Source organism: Crinia signifera, chromosome 7 (assembly GCF_055691185.1).
Source record: "Crinia signifera chromosome 7, ASM5569118v1, whole genome shotgun sequence".
Taxonomy (NCBI): Eukaryota; Metazoa; Chordata; class Amphibia; order Anura; family Myobatrachidae; genus Crinia; species Crinia signifera.
In genome coordinates, this window is record NC_139223.1 from 135,949,863 (window position 1) to 135,971,489 (window position 21,627).

General features: G+C 42.3%; 1 protein-coding gene across 1 annotated transcript in view; it reads right to left on the minus strand.

Annotated features, from left to right (window-relative positions):
• ARHGAP15 (Rho GTPase activating protein 15) overlaps positions 1-21,627 on the minus strand; it is a 579,674-nt gene that overhangs the window by 254,589 nt on the left and 303,458 nt on the right. Inside the window, exons 8-9 of the mRNA XM_083153856.1 lie at positions 3,875-3,973; positions 1,995-2,112 (exon numbers count right to left, since the gene is read on the minus strand). Coding sequence (XP_083009982.1) covers positions 1,995-2,112; positions 3,875-3,973 — 217 coding nt within the window. The remainder of the gene's footprint in view (positions 1-1,994; positions 2,113-3,874; positions 3,974-21,627) is intronic.

Genomic DNA, 21,627 nt, shown 5'->3' on the forward strand with positions numbered 1-21,627 from the left:
AGCTGTGAGCCAAAATTGTATTTCAGGCAAATACAACATTTTAGCAGGATATTTAAAATGAGCAAAAAAATAAAAAAAAAATCCAAAAAGCCTACTTAATACTGTATTTTCATAGCAAGTTATAGAAATACAATTCCACACTGTTTCTCTTAATTGTTATCTCTGCATTACTTGAAATATAAACATGTGTTTACTTACTGATTTGTGTGTAGGTGGTACAAAATCTGTGATGTTATGAATTTTCATTTGAATTATCCTAATTTTTGGAATTCTGTGTAGGCAAACTGGACAATGAAAGAGCCACCTGTTAATTGCTAACAATGTGTCATCTGTATTTCTACGCCAAATATTCAGAAGTCAGTTGGCTCTGTCTTTATGAAGTACTGGCTACAGTATAATACTCGGCTGTGTGTGATTGGAAAACAAAAAACAAAAAAAACCTATTCAAAAATATATAGTTTTTTTGCATAATAAACACTTTAACATTTAATGTTTATGATACTGTAAATGTACACAATACAATTTTGATATGCTTCTGATGGATGTTCAATAAATTGTATTAGATAAATAAATTTAGAGAATTTGACAAAATAAAGATATTTTTGATTTTGTTACCGCAATTCTGAATGGTAACAATACAAATAAATGATAACTAAAAATGTAATATTGACTGTAACTATTATCTAATTTTAATGATATTAATAGACTATTTCAAAAACCATAAAGTGTACCATTCAACCTCATGTAGATCTAATATATATCTATTTTGACACTTAGGGGTAGATTTATTAAGCTTGGTGAAGTGATAAACTGTCTGGTTTTTATCACCGGCCAATCAGCTCCTACCTGTCATTTTTCAAACCAAGCCTGTAGCTTCACAGGTAGGAGCTGATTGGCCGGTGATAAAAACCAGACAGTTTATCACTTCACTGAGCTTAATAAATCAACCCCATAATTACCAGGGGAGGCTCCAGAGCTGGGGCTGCCGTGCAGTTCAAAATTCAAATAGTAGAGCCACAGCAACTGCCACAAACTGCAGTTCTGAACTGACTCACTGGCAGTTGGTGAGGTTATAATATTAACATCATCTCTGGAGCCACCACTAGTAACTACCTATTGCGGGGAGAGAGGGAAGTGACTGCTGCAGCAGCAGCCTCTCTCAACAGCCCAGCACACATGCATTGGAGAGAGAGACAGAAACAGACATTCCCCTCTCTCCCTGCATGAAGTGCAGAATGACAGAACATTGAGAGAAAAGAAGGTGGTTCACCAGTCGGCAGTCATCAGCCGGGGGTAGGTCTTTTGCCAGGGCTGGCCACAATATGGCTAATTTATGCTACATGATCATTGATCATGTGCCCCAGAGTTAATGAGGATGGAAAAGATTTTTGAATTTATTAAATAAGAGTCCCGATGGATCTATAAGTTTGATACCCAGATGATGAGAGGTCTCAATGATGATTTCGGACTGCATGACTTCATGTAAGTTGGATGCCTTACATTGGAAATGTTGATCTTAGATAAACAGTTGATTCATGAAGTTTCATAATTTATGTGGGCATACTATGTAAATCATGTATGTAAATTATTATTGACGATTTATGAGATTATTAGTGCAGGTTTATGAGATATTATATGTGATCTTGACGATAGTGCCATTAAAAGATGAAACGTTGACCACCTAAGACACTGTATTGTCATTTTGTATTGTAACAGCCGAGAGCCACACCCACATACCTATCTACTGCTTTTCACCAAAGCTGTGAGGGCACCGGTGCCTTTGTCATGTTGCATCAGCTGGGAGTGCCGGTCCTACCAAAGATATATATATCTAAACCACAAATGAATGAGGTACTGAATAAGGGGAACTGAGGGAGATTAAGTGAAAGGGATCAGAAAAATGGGTATTAGTTAGCGGAATTATGTAAGCACATAAAGATGTTGCTTGTGCCATATAGTGTTGAAGCCATTTGTCAAACCAATAACATACACACCCAGAGACTTTCTTTGGTCATTCTTTTTCCCTTTGGGCTCTGCTCCATGGTGCAACATCTCTGCACTAGAAGATTTCCAGACATTAGCACTCAGGGGGGGAAATAAATGGCCTTTTCCCTGAAAGAAAAAGTAGTCCGAACATACAGTATTACTAGATGGAAAAATGCTAGGTGAGGTCTTCTTCACTGGTAGAAAGTGCACAAAGCATGCAATCCATTGTAAGGGGCATTCAGTGTTCACCAATGTCTGTGAAATTCTGTTGCAACATTGGGCATAATTTAGCATCAATCACTTATTCAGAAGATTCCACTCAACCACTGTCCATGGGTCATGCCGGTGGGCAATGGTGTCGCAGGCGATCCGATGCTTTGTTCTAGAACAGAGCTCAGAACACTAATGCAAGCAAGAAGTGTGATGCCTCCTGCTGCAATAACATATTGGGTACTCTTTACCTAGAAGGGCGCCCATCGCAGCCATCGCGGGCATTGAATGCACTAAAAAATCGGGTGCGATGCGACCGACGCGATGCCCGCGATTTCCCATAGGGAACAATGTTAAATGTCTCAAGCGTGGCGAGGGGACGCGGATACCTTCACAGGTATACACGTCCCCTCGCGGGCTTCACAGCTGTCCGCGTCCCCTCGCCACGCTTCGGGCTCGGTGGCTTGCTGCGCTCGCCACACTTTCTATTCTCAACTCCTCGCCGACGTGGATAGTGGGGGTATGAATAGGTCGTAGGACGCGTACCGCCGCTCCTCGCGGGCTCGCTGCGCTCGCCACGCTTCGGGTTCACGTTGATCGTGGGGTGGCGTTAACAATTGTGGGGGCCATTTCACACTTCAGGGTGCCTATTTGGCCTCTGTGGGCCATTTAACATTGTTTCCTATGGAAAAATCGGGTCAATTGAGGCATTGAACAGGAAAATCGGGTCAATTGAGACATTTAACATTGTTCCCTATGGGAAATCGCGGGCATCGCGTCGGTCGCATCGCACCTGATTTTTTAGTGCATTCAATGCCCGTGATGCCCGCGATTTTTTACTAAAGATGCCCACGATCAAAATCGTGGGCGCCGTTCTAAGTAAAGAGTACCACATATTGGTGCCATGGCTGGTGCTTCCATGTACGTAGCAGCGATACTAACTCCGTCCGCATCTGAATCATAAATAGGATGATATTCATTTAGGGCTGAAAAAACATTGGGTGCAGACAACAGACGTTTTTTCCTTCTCTCTCAAAAAAAAAAAAAAAACCCAGATGAAACAAAAACTTTGATAATCTGTAACATCATTGATCGGGAGTAATTAAATGCCAACATCAGTGTTTCGAGTCAATTTGAAATATTTTATTTGCCAATGTCCACAATGAACAATGAATTTATAACACAGCAGTGTTAGAGGCTCGATAAACTCCTGCACATCGTTAACGAGCCGCTCTCTTGTCCAAACATGTTCAGACAAGGGAGCTCTCTTTAACGATGCTCCATCCCGCCATCGCCCCCCTCACGCGCAGCAAAGGCAAGTGTTTATGCACTTGCCAATGCCTGCCCCGGGCCCCACTTTCAATATTATCGTCGGAGGGCATCTTCTAGTGTGTATGGGGTTTTTACATTTGATCAAACTTTAAACCAGTTTGAAATCTATTTTACACCAGTTTTCATAAATGTTTCGCTTTCTCTTCACCCAAGAACCAACTATCCTAGAGAGCCAAGAAAAGTGTCTAATTATCCAAATAATCAAAATGTAATTACTTAGTTATTGATTGCTCAGTGTATTTGTTATTTTCTGCAAATCTGTCATTTCAGCTATCTGCTAAACTATATAAACATGCTATACTTCTAAAAACAGTATTTGAAAATAAGGCTATGAACTAATACATACCAAGCTGTCAATTTTGTTCCGGATTGCTTGGAACCATTCCTGTATAGTAATGTCTGTGTCTGACTGGAGAAGGATCTCATTTCCCGATACTGTTGTGATCTGAGGAGAAAATTTTCATTGTAAGCAAATGGACTGCTGAAAGATTATTTATTTACACCAAACATGCCTTGTCAGTGGGAAATCCATTATTTCCATACTATCAAGTAAAAAAGGGATTTACACTTGAAAGTAAATGTCATTATTTTATTGTCATCGTTCTTAAATGCTGAGGATGGTATTGTGTAATATAGCAAAGCAAAATATTTTTCATTGAAATAATCAATGTGTGATAGTATTTAATAGCTATTGGGTGAAATTTAATAGGATGAGAGATTCCGAAAGTGAGAGATTTGGTAAGAAATCTCCAGTTTTTTTAAAGCGGCAATCATTTACACTGCAAAACCATGTTGATTTTGAAGTGTAAATGATTGCTGCTTTTAAAGCTGGATATTTCTTACCAAATTTCTCACTTTCTGAATCTCTCATCCTATTAAATTTCCCACATTGTTTTCTAGCACTTCTTTACGTAGAACACTATTTTCTGTGAGATCTATAATAATTAATAAGTTAATGTGTGTATATGGTACTGTACTGTACGTAAGAACACTGCAATCATCAAACATTGTATAATATGATAGTTTGTAAACATTATTATTGATTATTTTTTGCTGCCTAATGACTGAACAAACAACATTTTAATCAGCTTATCAGCATCTATAACTGCGCTGCTAATGCAAGACGGAAAGAGTAGGGGAGAGACGAGAATTCTTCCCTTCCACTTGTCAGATCAAATCTCTAGCTCGCAATTAGATAGGTTATATACCATTTTAATATTATTCATTTAATATTATTTTATGCTTATTTTTTATTATCCAGTCAGCAGAAAAAAATAATATTCTTTAGAAAAATCAACTTAGTGTTAATTATCAAATGTGAAAGTACCAATATTGATTTGTAAATAACTGTTACTAATCAGGAAAATGAAACCTAAAGGTGCCCACACACTAAAACGATTTTTTTGCAGATTGGCCGATTTCCGATAAATCGGCTGATATCGGTCCGCTGCGCGCTCCCGTGGATCTTTTGCTAAATCTTCTGACTCTTCATGCTGCATAAAAGATCAGAAGATTTAACATAAGATCCATAGGAACGCACATGGTATCTTAAGAAAAATCTTTGGTAAAGATGTGCGCCTGCCTGAAATCTTTTGTCCAGGACAGACAAAAGATGTCATGGCTAATTTATACGCACATCTTAAGTTTGCAGATCTTTCTAGTGTGTGGGCACCTTAATTCAAATTGTAAATTGAGCGATTATCGAATGCCTGCACACGCGTACCAAACGCATGCACCGATGAGAAATAGCGACTGAAAATGCGTAAACGCAAATTGACCGGAACTTAACTGTCAGGAAGCGGGTGTTTGGGGGGAAACCTGACGTTTTCTGGGTGCGCCCGAGTGTAGCAACACTTGAATTTCTCTGAATTTCTCCGTCGGCTCCATCTAGTGTCCACTGGTGCGCAAAACACTTGAATTCATCCCATAGAGGTAAGGAGCAGTATTATCCTTTTATTATATAGAATAATTGTAATGCCCTTCGTAGTAAGGGCCTAATTCATGTTTATACACACTCACTGATGTTTAAGAAAGCGATTATCGGTAAAATGTGCATGTAGAGTGATTGCACTGCACATGTGTAAAGGTGCTTTTGCGATTGTGATTGAATTTGATCAATTACATATTATTACTCATGTACACCATTGGGGTGTACCACACTTTTCCTTAGGGTTTGTCCCCAGGAAAATGTAGAGCGTAATTCTCTTGATCAATGAATGTATTTAGGACAAGTTTTAGGTCTTCAATCCACTCTCTCATGATCATGTCCCAACAGTATCCACCCAATCCCCATAAAATCTCCCCTCAATTATCCCAACTCTGTTACATCTCTTACAGTACATACAGTATGACCATAATATGCCCCATAGTAGTGCCGTCGATAATTTTTTTACAAAATAAAGCTGGATAATAGTTTATGTGCAGTGATCGGTCCCCAACTCCTCCTGGGGTGAAGACAGTTAGGGAGTTGATGGAGTTGTTAAGTCCTATGAGTACTGTGAGCAGCCATTATTCCTGCTGACACCCTCCTGAGGTCGCGAGCAGATATTTACCCAAAGTAGGGTGTCCAAATGTTGTGTGCACTGTACATTGCACAGGTTTAGCCACTTTTCATGTCTAAGCCCAGTGCATGCATTTATGCGAATCATGTGCGATAAGTAATAGGCAACAGCAGCACTTGCCTCCATTGGCAGAACAATTGAATAACCCTGTCAGGCATCCAAAATTAATTGAATTCCTCCTTTGAGTGATTTACTTGCTGACTTCAGTTAAATGTTGGTCATTTTGCTGACAAGCTTGGAGATAGAGGGCCTGACTCAGAGATTTTCGATGATCAGCAAATTCGCATATGGAGTGATAATCAAATATCTGTATACTGTATGTGCAAGGGTAAATAGCATCAGAAAATGTGTATGGATGGTAAATGTGAATCGGCCAGAGCTTGACTGACAGAAGCTGGTGTTTGGGGATGCACACCTGCTGTATTCTGGGCGTGTCCAAAAAAAGTGGGTGTGCCCACATGTTTTAAGGGAGGAGCTGTGATGTCAGTGCCGGCTTCAATCAGCCTGTCTCAGACGTGAGTTGTGGAAGGGTCAGAGCTACTCACATTTACACAGGCTAAAAAAAAAAAAAATCATTAGATGGTTCAGGAATTGCGTATGGATTTGAAAGAGATAACGAATAGCAATTAATTCGCAATTCACTACCAAATCTACACAGAGTGGGTTTTCTTTCTGTCTGGGTCCTGGCTATCTACTCGCAGTCATCTGTAACTTTGCAGATCATTGATCAGAATGAATAAGGCCCAGTGTGCAATGCTAAAGTGTGTCTGATGTACACTGTGAATCGCCAGCTACATCATCACTGTTCGGACTAACACATAAACTGGGTAATTCCATACTTGAAAAGGATCTAGGAGTCCAAATAGACAGCAAACTGGGATGTAGTGCCCATTGTAATGTAGCTACAAAAAAGGTCAACAAAATTCTGGCATGTATTAAGAGGGGAATGGAAACTAGGGACTCAAGGGTAATTATACCACTGTATAAGGCATTGGTGAGACCTCACCTCGAGTACGGAGTGCAGTTCTGGGCCCCACACTATAAAAAGGACATCATAGAATTAGAAAAAATCCAAAGGCGAGCAACAAAGCTTATTAGGGGAATGGAGAATTTAAGCTACAGGGAGAGATTAAGCAATTTGGGACTATTTACATTGGAAAATAGACGTTTAAGGGGGGACATGCTCAACATGTACAAGTATATCAAGGGCCAATATAAGGAACTGTCACACACCCTCTTTTCTACTAGAAAGGAATCTAGGACACGAGGGCATGAGTATAGATTAGAAGAAAAAAGATTTCATTCAGCTAGTAGAAAGAATTTCTTTACGGTCAGAACAGTCAAACTCTGGAACTCTCTTCCCAGAGAGGTGGTAACGGCTGGCTCATTTAATGTGTTCAAGGCAAAGTTGGACAAACATTTACTGGAGAAAAACATCCATGGGTACAAATAAGAAATATAATTTGTCTGTAAAATATCAGAACCTACCAAATCAGCAATGGATGTCTATACCAGGTTGAACTAGATGGGCGCAAGTCTTTTTTCAGCCTTACCTACTATGTAAATTAACCATAGCCTCAGGTAAGCTCTAAAATATTTTCACTGTAGAAATCAGGACACTCGCATGGCTGAAATAGGGGTGTGGCCTATGTCATAGGGAGCATGGCCTCGTGGAGAAGCTCCCGTTTTCCATCAGTATGGGGGCGTGGCCATTGTATTGTAAGCTGCTGTCCATACCCCCAGCCTTTCTGCCCCTCTGAATAGACGCTGTGAGCATGCAGTGCCAGACAGGGGACACTGCCGGGGGGACACTGCCTGCCCTGGACGGGACAGTCCCAAAAAAACTGGATGGTTCAGTGAAAAGCAGGACAGTTCGGATGTATGGGTACACACTACATAGGTACAGGTAGAACTAGCTGCCTGATGTGACCATTTGTTCCTTTCTATCTGTGGAAGGTTCTTACACTTGTCATATATTTGACTAAATCAGAGAAAGAATAAGTCCCTTCCACAAAGAGAAAAGACCATGGGGGAGATTCTCTAAGTGAAAAATGCGGTAAAACCCCCGTTATCGGGTTTTTACCGCATTTTGGGATGTTGTAATTTTTTCTGGCGATGCCCCCCGCCGCGGTAACCCCATAGAAGCCAATGGGCTTCTACCGCATTCCACCGCCGCCCCTCAACAACCCGCCGCAGCCCCGCACGGACCCCCGCCGCCCCGCATCGCCCCCCCCTCCCCTCTCCTGTGTCCGGGCAGCACAGAACTGTGCTGCCCGGACCTCGTCCCTGCACTGATCCTCTTCCGGGTGCAGGGAGGAGGAGTGCCCGGCGCAGCAGCAGCAGCGCCGGGTGTGGGAGGGAGGGGGGAGCCGCCGGGACCTGCTGGGACCCGGCGACTCTCACCACAAAGGACAGCTCTTAACGCAAGAGCTGTCCTTTGCTATAATTACCGCATATGTTAGAACATATGCGATAATTATAAATGCAATTGGCGGCGAAGGGGGGCGGAGATTCTTAGAGAATCTGCCCCCATGTACCATATTCAATGATAACATTGATTTATTGACGTCTATTTTATGCATTCCTTTGTTGTGCTGATTGTTTCATCCCTTAGTTTACTAATGCCAATTTGTTCCGTCAAATGCAAAATAAAAAAGGGACTTACGGATGGTCCTTAATCCATAAGTATATATTGAACATGTCTAATTAAGGTTCTGTGCACTTTTGTGTAAGAAACTTTAACATTAGGCAGCTGCCTAGGGTGCCAGGATCTAGGGAGTCTGCCTATGACAATATTAAGGATGTCTATGAGGAAGATATTGTTGTTGGCTGTGGAACTTCTAAGATGACACCGCAACACTTTCACTTGAGGGACTGGAAGGTGAGTATTGGTGGGGTTGGGGACGAACTGTAGGTGGACGTTTTACATGTGGGGCTGATAGGCCTTATGCTGTCCCTGATAATGATTGTAATAATCATAAAAGGAATGAGAAAAGAATATATATAATACACATTGCAAAGGATTTAAGAGGAGCCCTGTTATACTGTATATTAATCCATACAACCTTTGTAGTGTATTTTCTTTCTCACAGATTAGTTGTTGCTATTTTTATCTTTTCAATTTGGCTCGTAATTGTACCATCGCAGCTCTGTCAGTCCATATTTTAAGTGCTAAAATTAACACAAATGTAATAATACTGGAAACTAAGGATGTCTACAAAAAATATGTTAATATACAAACATTCTATACTGTGAAATGGCTCGTGCCAGTAGAACATTTAACTAAACAGAACACATTCAGAATTACTATGAGCAGAGTTCAAGCTAAATATACGCTGCTCTGTTCTTGGCATAACTTCCACACCGTATTACTCGGCATCTGTTTTTCAGGAAAGTACTTTATTTTTTTTCTTAAATATTGTTTTTATACAAACTTTTAAAGCAAAAAAGTGTATATATATATAATATATATATATATGGTGACAGACTTTTGGTACAGTAGTTGCTTTTAATCAGACTGCAGTACACACATAGTGGGCAAGAAGACACAGGAAGAGGGTACAATGCATCTCTCAAAGGGGAAACATGAGAAGACTCCTATACAGTTATTTCCTTTGGCTCTCTTTCTAAAGTTTCTAGTGACACAGATGTCACAGTGGGAGCACGTTGCAGTCACACACTGTATGCAGCAGGTTAGTATGTGATTGGATGGTGATGTCATAGAGTGAGCACAACACTGTCACACATTGTATGTAGTAGGGTAGTCTGCGATTTGATGGTGATATGAAATGGTGGCTTCTGCCTCTGGGCTGCAGTGCCAGCCATAAGTCGTAGGGGGTAGCTGGTTAGCACATATAAACATTCATGCAATATTGTATGTCGTTTTATACACTGTATATCTGAATGCCGCCATCAGACGGGGAACAGCAATGTTTCTGTGTTTCACTGATTTGTGAAACTAGCCAATGGGAGTCCAGGGTCGCACTTAGGTCTGAGGTCATAGATTTGATTCCCACTATGGCTCTAACTGTGCGGAGCTTGTATATTCTCCCCGTGCTTGCGTGGGTTTCCTCTGGGTACTCCGGTTTCCTCCCACATTCCAAAAATATACTGGTAGGCTAATTGACTCCCAACAAACTAACCCTAGAATGTCTGTGTGTGCGTGTGCATGTGGTAGGGAATATAGATTGTAAGCTCCACTGGGGCAGGGACTGATGTGGATGTTCAAATATTCTCTGTAAAGCGCTGTGGAATATCTACTTTATTCTGATTGATTCACAAGGCTGCAAAATTCGCAGCCTTGCCAGTCCATCAGACACCGCACGCAGTGCCGGCCGCCCCCTTTCGCACGTGCGAACGCCTGCATACCTGCAAATGGATGATTTACATATTCATCCATTTGCAGGCAGTGAGATATTATTCGATGGTCGGCGACCATTGAATGATTTCTCCAGTGCTCGCAGTCCAGAGACACTTATATGGTGTCTCTAAACTGCGGGCGCCCTGTGCAAGGACAGGGCAGGCAGCTGACATCCTGTGATGTCAGCTGCCTGCCCCCCACACCCGCGTTACGGGCTCATTAGCCTGAGAACGCCCAGCATTCTCATGGGAACGCCCATAAAAATCCTGGGCATTCCCATATGCTAATGAGGCTGCCTGGCGCCCCCGCCCTTCTCTGCCCCCTGCTGTGTAGGGTGCGTGCACCCGGTGAACAGAATGTTTGCCGTGGGTGCACGTACCCTGCTTCTGCACATGCATGAATACACGGAGGTCCAAATAAATCAGAATAAGGTCCTATGTGTGCGCTATATAAGAAATTGTTAATGAATAATAAATAAATAAATAAATAAAATAGACAAGTTAACTACTGTGTCCCATTAAACACAGAGGCTGATCCCAGGTGAGGCAGCCAGAACATATATTACATACAAAATTACATGTATGTTGGCCAGCACATACAACATTACATGTATGTTTATATGTGCTGACCGGCTTCCCCCTGCAATGTGTAGTCAGTGCTGCAGCTCAGGGACAGCAGCCTCCATTGGTGATGAAGCAATGGGCCTGATTCAGACCTATTTGCTAGGCTGCGCATACTCGCAGCCTAGCGAACAGGTCAGCGCCGCATGCCGCCGCGCTGAATGTTATGGGACGTCAGCCGACCGCTCCAAGCAGGCATTTACCCACCTGCGTTCCCAGGGGAACGCCCAGTGTTTTCATGGGAACACAAATAAAACGGCATGCGTTCCCCTGCACCAGCACCCTGACCGCCCCCTCCCCTGCCCGTGCGAATGCTTCAGGGATTGCGTTCGCACAGGGGGTCTGCACATGCACAAATTGCACATGTGCATGCGCAGACACAAACAATTGGAAATGGGGCCAAATTCCTCCCTGACGGTTGAGCCTGAATCAGGCCCAGAATGAGATTAGTGCAGTCACACAGTGTATGCAGCAGAGTGAGCGCAGTCCTGTCACGCAATGCATACAACAGGTTAGTGTGTGATTGGATGCTGATGCTATTATGAGAATGGACTTAAATCCATTATACAGTAGTTGTGACGGTATGCAGTCATTAGGTCGACAGTCAAAAGGTCGACCACTATTGGTCAACAGGCAGAATGTTGACACATAAAAAAGATTGACGCCTTAGGTCGACATGGTCAAAGGGTCAATGCAAGCACAAAATGTTGACATGGAGCAAGGTTGACCTGGAGCAAGTGGACATGGTGCAAGGTCAACATGAGTTTTTCGTGACTTTTTTGTAAAACCAACTTGTTCATACTTTACCATCCGAGTAGGCATAGAGGGATAATATAATATTGTGTTGAGCGCAGTGAGGCACCATGCCCGAAGCATTGTGAGCACAGTGAGTCATGCGAGGAGATGCAGTACACTAATATGGTGTCCATGTCGCCCTATGTCGACATGGACACCAGAAACCATGAAAAACTCATATTGACCATATCCCATGTCAACCTTTTCCATGGCGACATTTTGCTTGTGTCGACATTTTGACCACTTCAACCTAATACGTGTTGACCTTTTTCACGTGTAGACCATCTGCCTATTGACCAATAGTGGTCGACGTATTGTCGATGTAAACACTGTCAACCAAGCAATCCCCACCCATTGTGACTAACTGACTCCACTAATAGCATCCCTGAGATAAGTCTATACGTTAGTGCTGCCTCTTTTGTAAGATCCTGGTAGCCAAAAACTCAGTAGCAAAGCAAGGCCAATAACAGGAGTAAATAAAAAATAAAAAACATAGTTGAGTCACACCATCGGAACTTACATCAATGGCAAAGAAACAATGAACCTGCACTGTTGATGTCAAAACCATTAGCTATTGATAGTAGAACATCAGTGTCGCTAGCCATCAATGGTTGTTGGACATCCCAACAGTGCAATCACATAAGTACCAAGTTATGGGTGTGGTATGGGGCTCCGACAGTCGGGATCCCGACAGTCATTAGGCCGACGTCGGGATCCCAACTGCCCGTACTCAGACAGCATGGCGAGCGCAAAAAAGACCCTTGCGGGCTCGCTGCGCTCGCCACGATGCAGGCACGGTGGCTCGCGTATATTCTATTCTCCCTCTATGGGGGTCGTGGACCCCCATGAGGGAAAATAGCGGTTGGCCTTCGGGCACTCCGGCTGTCAACGTTTTGACAGTCGGGATCCCGAAGTTGGGTAAATGACTGTTGGGATCCCGACTGCCGGGAACGCGTCCGGCACCCCCAAGTTATTGTGTAATGTATTTCATTTAAAAAAATCTTGGCTACCAGCCAAGGTCACCTTGTTAGTTGGGCTTCTGGACTATTTTATGTGACATTATGCCACAACAACATGATTTTTGTCCTCTTGTGGGTAAAAGGGCCACTTAGGAGTCCCTAAAAAGCTATATTGCCCATCCGAACTACAGGTCACTTTGAGTTGTGCTTAATGTGATATAAAAGCATCTTAAAGCTGATGTCATGCAGAGCCCTAGTGCATGTGTCCTTCAGCCTTTGGAACGGTCCGCTGATGCACCCTCTCTTTATGCGCATGGCACAGAGAGTATAAGCAGAAACACATTTTTTGAATGCTACCTGCTTACAAATGTTTTCAAAGCGTCCTATGGACCTGAGAATCATTGGGCAGTATTCAATGCTCTTTTGCTAGCTGTGATGGCGAGCAGAGCTGATTGCTCGCCGTCACAGCTCGCCGGTCAGTATTCAACTGACCCCCCCCTGCACACGCTGTCTCCACCTCAATTTTACAGCTAGGTAGAAACAGCATGTGCGGCCACCAAAACAGTGAGGCTCGCGGATAAATGCAGCACGCTCCTTGCATTAGCCGCAAGCCTCGCCATTTGGGGGAATCCTTGCCGTCCTCTGACAGCGAGGATTCCTCTGGAACATTGAATAGGGTGAGTGGCCGGCGCGGGGATTAAACAGCGAGGGTGGCATGTTTTGGCTATCCTCGCCATTCAACCCCCTTGCCGGCCACATTGAATCCGGCCCATTGTGCTAAACATCCCCAAATGCTCACAATTACTTACCACTCATATAACATGTGTAACGGTAAATACCTTAATGATCAAATCATTTTATATCTATGTGACTAAACCAGACTTCATACTTTAGGTTTGCTACAGGTAATCTGTAAGTATATTAGTATACTGTATTAACCCCTTCCTCAATAGAGTGAATGGTACTGTACCAGTCCAAAGAAAGGACAATTATTATGGGGATCACTATTGGAAAGGCACAGGATTTCATTTCATATTAATGGAGGGAAAGGCTCTGCCTGCACTACGTTGAACTCAATGGTGAAATTGTCCACCCTGTTAAACCCACCTGTAACAGACAGATGGATGGACGGACGAACAGAAAGACAGACAGGCGGACGCCTAAAAAAAATCACGTAAATATGAAACTGAATTATTTATGCTGAAGATAAATTAATTCCCCCTTATTAATGCAACTATTAACTATTTAAAATGATCCCCTTCTGTTTAATATAGTGAAAAAAAAATATAGAACTATTTTTTTTTTTATCTGACAGCAAAACAGTTAAAATGCATTTGAACAGACACAATTACATCTAGAGGATTAATGCAAAAGACATTTATGGGATTTCTTCTGCGTACATTTCTTAGTGCCGCTCTCGTCTTCAGAGCAGCTTTCAAAAGACTTCTACTGCTCTCTACAGTTTAAAAGTGTCCACTTCTTAATCACATATGATAATTTACTCTGTTTTTCTGAGTTGTAGTCAAAGACGATCCAAACTGTTTGGCTGTTAAATTGTTCTTTTTTTTTATTTTTATTTTTCATAATGTTTACATTTCTTTAGATTTCTTTTATATATTAACTTGCCTGATTCTCTGATAAATGAGCCCTGGAACAGTTTGCTAAAGCATATTTACATTTTGTACTAGGAAAATTTCAACACCCTTGGGGAAAGACTTCTGTAGAGGCTGTTAGCTTTGAGTCTAGCCTGTGATTGACCAATTTGTGATCGTAGATCTAAATGATCTATAACTGACAACAAGAACAAATAGTTGTGCACGGAAATGTTCTGGAGTCTTGGATGCGAATGTGTAGCTCGTTCTTAGCTGGTACGGGCATACTGGGATAGCGACATTAAAATAAGTAAAACAAATCTGCATGAATATGAGAAATCATAGAACTGTCAGCTTTGATTTCTATCATGATCTGCTTTAGTTAAGCTCTTTTTAGCACATGTAGCACTTAAGGCATATTCTGGAAAAAATATGCAATTTTTCCTGTAATCTTTTTTTACAGTGAATACAGGAACTGACCTACTGTAGGTGTTTTGCTCTATTTGTGTTATTTTTTAATTGTCGTATATTTCATATACAGATGGAGCAGGGCTTATTATTGCTGGCGGAGCGCCAGGACCGTGTCCCTGGCGATCCGCCAGCAATCTGGCGCTCTGGCTGAATGAGATGCTCGTGCGTCTCCCACGCACGAGCGTCTCAATAGCCGGGCGGCGAGGCGGCGCGGCGGGTGCAGTCCTGCCCGTCTCCAGCTTCAGGGAGACGGGCAGGGCTGCGGGGGGCTGCGGGGGGGCGGTGTGGACCGGCGGGGACCCGGGGAAGCCGGCGGGGACCCGGGCAAAAGCTCCGTCGGAACGGGACGCGCGTGCACCTCGTGCACGCGCGTCCCCTTCCGACATACAGATGGCGCGGGGCGGGGGATGGCGGGTGGCGAGTCCTCCGCCATCCCCAGCAAAGACAAGCCCTGCGCTATCTGTATAACCGAATCACTATCATAAACATCAATAATAAATATATACTGTAAAATCTAGAATTCAAAAAAGCTGATTTTTTTTTAAATGATCAGAAAACAGAACAAAAATTGTACTGGTAATTGTATTAAATAACCAATAACTCATATATCATGTGTGCTTTCAATGATTGTACCTGCTGAGTTTTTATGAAGTTTTTAGGACAGTCCAAAGCAAAACATGTTTACATTACATTTTGGACACATTCAGGATATTTACACCTTCTGTCTATGCTTGTTGCTATATTTACTGTTTGTTTTGAGCTGTTAATGGAGTTTTTCCTGTAAATCTCTGTATGTGATGACTCTAAACTATAATACTAATTTGATGTTCACTCTAGGTTTTTTTTAGGGCAGGATGGTAGCCACCGGGCTGGGCACTTTTTTCAATAGGCACATTTTATATTAGAAATTATGGTACTTATGTAGTATCTGGGCTGCCGATTTTTTGATTGTATGCCTTAACTTAAGGCATACAATCAGATGCGATGCGATATCGGGCTCGGTGGCTCGCTACGCTCGCCACAGGTTTATATCCAACTCCATGCCCACTTGGATAGTAGGGGTATGAAAAGGACCCCTTTTCCCATTGAATTCCATGTTAAAATGGACTCCATTTTAACATTGAATCCTATGGAAAAATCGGGTCCATCGCATCGCATGCGATATGGTCGGATGCGATGCGATGCGATGGACCCGATTTCAAAATGGGCAGCCCAGTTAGTACATAAGTAATGACATTAGAAAAAAAAAAAAATATATATATATATATATATATATATATATATATGTGTCCGAGGTAGGCGGCACTCAGAGACGGTGTGAACAGTTTAAACCATGAACAGGTTTATTGTGCAAGATGAGGCAAAGTTTCGGGGATGACCCCCTTTCTTAAGCCAAAACAAACAAGTCTTAACTCGGACATATATCCATTAGCCATCTGGCTTATGGGAAGCACCGGAGCATAAGAAGACCACACAGCAACCTTGAGTGCCGGCTTCCTCGGATCATATATATATAAATATAAATTGCACACTGCACTAGGATTACGCCCATTAAACATTGTAATAATCTGCTATGCCTATTACATATTCTCTCATAATGACAATTACACATTATGGCACACACTGTAATGCCTCTTACACATTATACCACACACCATAGTGCCATTACACATGATGTCATATGCTGTAATACCCATTACACATGATGGCACACACCAAAAGTTCTCAACGGCATGTCAGCGTGGTGGGGGGCAGCGTAAGGGAGCACAGTGCCACACACAGAAAGGGCAGGGTGCATTTTGCTCAACAGGTGGCTGGGAAACACAGTGCAGCGCGGAGGGTACATCCTGTCACTGGCTCTAGCATTGACAGGGCTGGAGGTTGTGTGTAAGTGGATGCGCCCACAGTGCAGATGAACTGTGGGCAAGGCACCGCTGGAATACTTCTAGTTACATCATTGGGCTGCTGGGAGATGTAGTTCTCGCTGCTGCCTCTGAGGGCGCGTTACACAACAATACTGTCACACACTCACCCATACTACACACACACAAACTCACACACACACACAGGCCTTATAAATGGGGTTCTCAAACATGGGATGGCAGGGCGCGTAAATGAGGAAACAGAGGGTGCATACACAGGGTGACATACACAGGATGAGTGCATACATTTGGTGACAGAGAGCACACACATAGGCTGACAGAGGGTGCATATATTGGGTGACAGAAAGCACATACATTGGGTGACAGAGGACACATTTATTGGGTGATGGTAGGACAGTGGATCATGCATAGGGTAAAAATGGACATTCCTGTTTGCACATGCCCCCTCCCCCTTAATCCGGTTTTGCTCCCATATCATTGTATCACCACCCCCTTTGATCCCACTAGCCACTGACCTGGCCAGCTGCAACTGCCAGTGTCCTTTTATCTGCCAGTATGTAGTGGCAGCAAGGCTTGCTGGCATTTCCTTTCCTGCTGCTCAAAGCAGGCATTGCCACACATGCGCAGAATATGACATTGGGGGGCTCCAGAAGCTGCAGTGTCCTATTTCCCCTGGGGCTGATGGCTCTCTCATTGGCAGCTGTATTTAATAATTACAGGTTTTTTTAAAAGGACAGAAAAGATCAAGTGGGTGACTCTCCACTCCTACCGGATTTGTGAATGCTACAGGAAGTGAGACGCCCAAGTCCCTGTGGCTACTGTACTGCAGTTGCAGGCTGAGATATGCCTTCTATTTTTCCCCATTGCTGGTTACCGCCCCAAATGGTCCATGATTGTCAATCACTTTGTGAATAACTCCTTTCTGTAACTGGCATGGCAAGACCACCTTAGCACATGCGCAGTGCAGCTCAGATGCATGCACATTTGGCCAATAATCACTTAACTGTGAAAACATTGGGCTTGCAAAAAACTTAAACAGAAGAAGTCGAGGTTTGAGTTCCGCACAGAGCACTTCCCTCTCACAAGGAATTTTGCTCCAGAGTGAGCGAATATTCCCTGTGAGGGGTTTGGCCTGAGTAGCCTGAACCAACAATAAATTAATTTCTTCCCCTCTATGGGTCAAGTTCAAGTTGGTGGTGCATTAAAAGCCATTTTGCCTATCTTATCCATTTTTCTCACACTCTCTCATCAGTTAGTACAGATATTTAGGTTGTCCTGCAATGCAATTAAAGCAACAGGTCCCCTATATCACGGAAGACTGACAGCAAAAGTGTGACTTGGTTTCTGACCTTAAATTACACCTGTCACCTCTCATCCTGAGTCCGCTGCAGCATTCTGCAAGACCCAGAGACAGCAGAGTGCCAGGTGACTAGTATTTAAGACATCTCACACTACCGTCAGCTGTCTCACATACTTGGGTTAATTAGGGACATATCCAACACTTGGATGTGCGGTCCAGCCAACACGTTTCTGGGTAACCTGTCTCTTTTTTCTACAACGCTTGGTAAATTATATATGTGAGAAAAATCCTGAAACCAGTACCTATTGATAAATTATCACCAGAAGGGAGTGGCTGCCTGAATGTAGACCTTGGTGTTTTCACAATTGACACTTGTGGAGTTATAATGTTGCTATTTAGCATTTTACTAAAACTAGGCTGAGATACATTTATATGTATTGAGAAACTAGCAGAATGAGTATTGTTTTCTCTAATTGATAACCACGTTCTCTATTTAACGGTATCTAATCTCTGTGTCCCAATTGGAGATCATTCTGGATGTCCAGATACTCACTGACCACAAAAATGATAATGTCTGCAGAGTCTGCAATTTCTTCCTGACGAAGCCTGGCTTACAGGTAAAACGCGTTAAAGGACATACAGAGAAATCGGTCTCCAGACTGTCTTCAAAGTATTACAGTGGGAGTAGAGTCTGCCGGCAGACATTATCGATTTTTGTGGTCAGTGAGTATCTGGACATAAGGTAAATCCCTTCCATTCCTCCAAGATCCTAACATCAGCATCCATACAAGTTGTTGCCCTGATTTCAGGACTTTGTTTCACCCAACTGGGGATCATTCTGGATTACTTATCACACCATCTGTCCTGATACCAGGCGCTGAATCAGGCCCCAGAGGACTTTGATGTTTTATGTGTGTTTGTCTGGTTAATGTATATCGGTATTACGTGCCACTTTTTACCCCCTTTTTTTAGCTTGCTTTAATGAAGTGTTTCTAAATACTGTGTTTGTGTTTTTGTGCTTAAAATAAATAAAGCATAACTTTTATTTTACCAAAGAGTGGTCTTATATAATTTGTTATTTAGCAGTAGGGTTTGTGCAATTATATTCAATTCTCCTAGTTTCCTGCTATTCATCTAGAACAGGCATGCACCAACGCCCTTATTCTGGTTCACTCGCAAAGGCAAATTCCTTTTCCAAATGGACAAACCCATATGCACTGCAGGTGGGGCAGATGTAACTTGTGCAGAGAGAATTAGATTTGGGTGGGGTTTTACTTCAGAGCAATATCTATATTGCAGTGTAAAAATAAAGTAGTCAGTATCTTCCCTGCACAGATACAAAATAATTGCCCCAAATGTAACTCCCTCTGCACATGTTACATCTGCCCCACCTGCAGTGCACATGGTTTTGCCCATTTTGAGAACAAATTTGTACTGCGATCAGATCTGAATAAGGGCCAAAGTCCATTGTAAATTGTTATGCATTCGCAGATCCACTGCAACACACAGAAAATCGAAGAGTACTTTCCTTCTGCGCCATTCAAACGCATCCACAAATCTGCTAAAGAAACAGTCTGGAAGTGGTCTTCGCCTAGCCCGAAAACTCATTGGGCACACCTGCGTTTTGGCAAACAGACCTATAAATGCCATATTTCTGCCCCTAAACGCTGGCTTCCTTTCAATCAAACTGTGACTACTATGCGACTATGAGTACGGATATTTATTTGCAAATCGCAGCCACGCACGCACAATGTGAACGCTGCACATGCGCAGTAGCTCAATAATCCAGACTAAGAATTTTTGTGATAGCGATCCATGCTGAATTAGGCCCTACAGCCACAGAAAAACTGATCCCTTTAGATGTCATTTTTTTAACCATGCGGTGGCTGCAGATTTAACCCTTTGAGTGCCAAAGTTGCTGTGAGCTATCCTCAAAAAAATCTGCTAAAAATGCCAACATCGCTCACAGCAACCGTTCTCTCAGTATAAATAAATACAAATACAGCCAAGTCAATTCAAAGAAGTTTAGTTAAATATTGCACTCAAAAAAGGAACAATAGCTGTGAGCGGAGGATCTCTCACAGCAACGTGGGCACTCAAAGGGTTAAAAAAAAAACGGTTTGCCTGGTAATTTTCACATCTATTTTGACAAATTCCCTTGGCACGCAAAGGGTTAATCAATTTTCACATCATAGTATCACCATGATTATAATTTTTTTCTGTCTCATTCAGAGGATGTTTCCTTATAATAAGCAGCTTGTTATTTACGGGAAATACATTGATCTGCAGTATGATTGGTGGAACAATTTTTTCTTCCCTCTATATTAAATATTTGTTTTCCAGTCATCCGGTTGACGTTCTCCGAGGGGATCGACTCATTCTGCAGAGGCGTGGTGTTTGTTGTGGCTTTGGGGAAAAGGGGGTGTTGAAAATGACTGCAAGCTAATTATTTGGACCTTTTTTCATGAGCTGTTTGTGGGGATGATATATGAGTAAAGGATTAATACTCTCCCTCATTTAATGGCACTCTGAAGTCATTTCTGATTAGTAGCATGAGGTTTTGCAGGTTGTATGTGTGCCAGCAGTCACTAGCAGATCAAAGCCTCGGGGTCTATTCTTAGGTCTCTGCAAACTGTGTGTTCAAGCTGCAAAATATCGTCTTTCTCTGTTTTTATTCTCTTTTTATTCTCTTACTGGTAACATTAATTAAAAAAAATAAAGAATAATGATCATTTTCATCTAGTTTCATGCCTTTTGTTTGATCATTTATAAAATATGTATTAATGCTTATTGATATGGCTCAGTGAGTAAGAGGCACCGTTAAGGGATAAAAAAAGGGCTTTGCTCATTTTTTTCACTAGTGACTGGTTAAACTATTGCTATTAGTTTGGAAATGTCTTTTTTTCTAATTAAATGTTAATGAGATGTTAAATCAAGGTTTTCGCTGCGTGTTTTCTGTGATTTGTTCAGTTGGATGTCAAAGATCCTATTATACAATTTACAAGGGTAGTGGACACCCCTGATATGTTGGCCAACATTGCTCCTTTCTCAATTAATGCCACCACAGTTTAACTGGCACTATTATAAATACCTATGGTGCTACTAACTATATTACTGAGGAAATAACTGCCGCTGAATTGCCTGCTCACAGTTACCAGAGGCGATACAATCTTTCACTTTCACAGGCACTTGAAAATTCAATGGATGTATGGCAAGTCCCTGCGAAAACCCAGTAATCCTTCAGAATGTGTTTATAAAAGCTGTACTACTTACATAACCTTTTATGCTTTATTATTGTGTATGCTGTAAACTCGCAGAGACTCAGTCGTAAACACTGAAACCGCTTTACACATACCCCATGGAATACCCTAGAGTTCTTATGATACAGTATACTGCATATATATATATATTCCTGCTAACTATATAGTTAATATGCTAGCCTTGGTCAGTATAGTGTTTTAATATTATTCATAAAAAGCAGCATTAGTGACGGCAAACAGAAAATGTAAGTGAACAAAATTTGATAGCCTTAAGGTGCCCATACACGGTGCAATAATT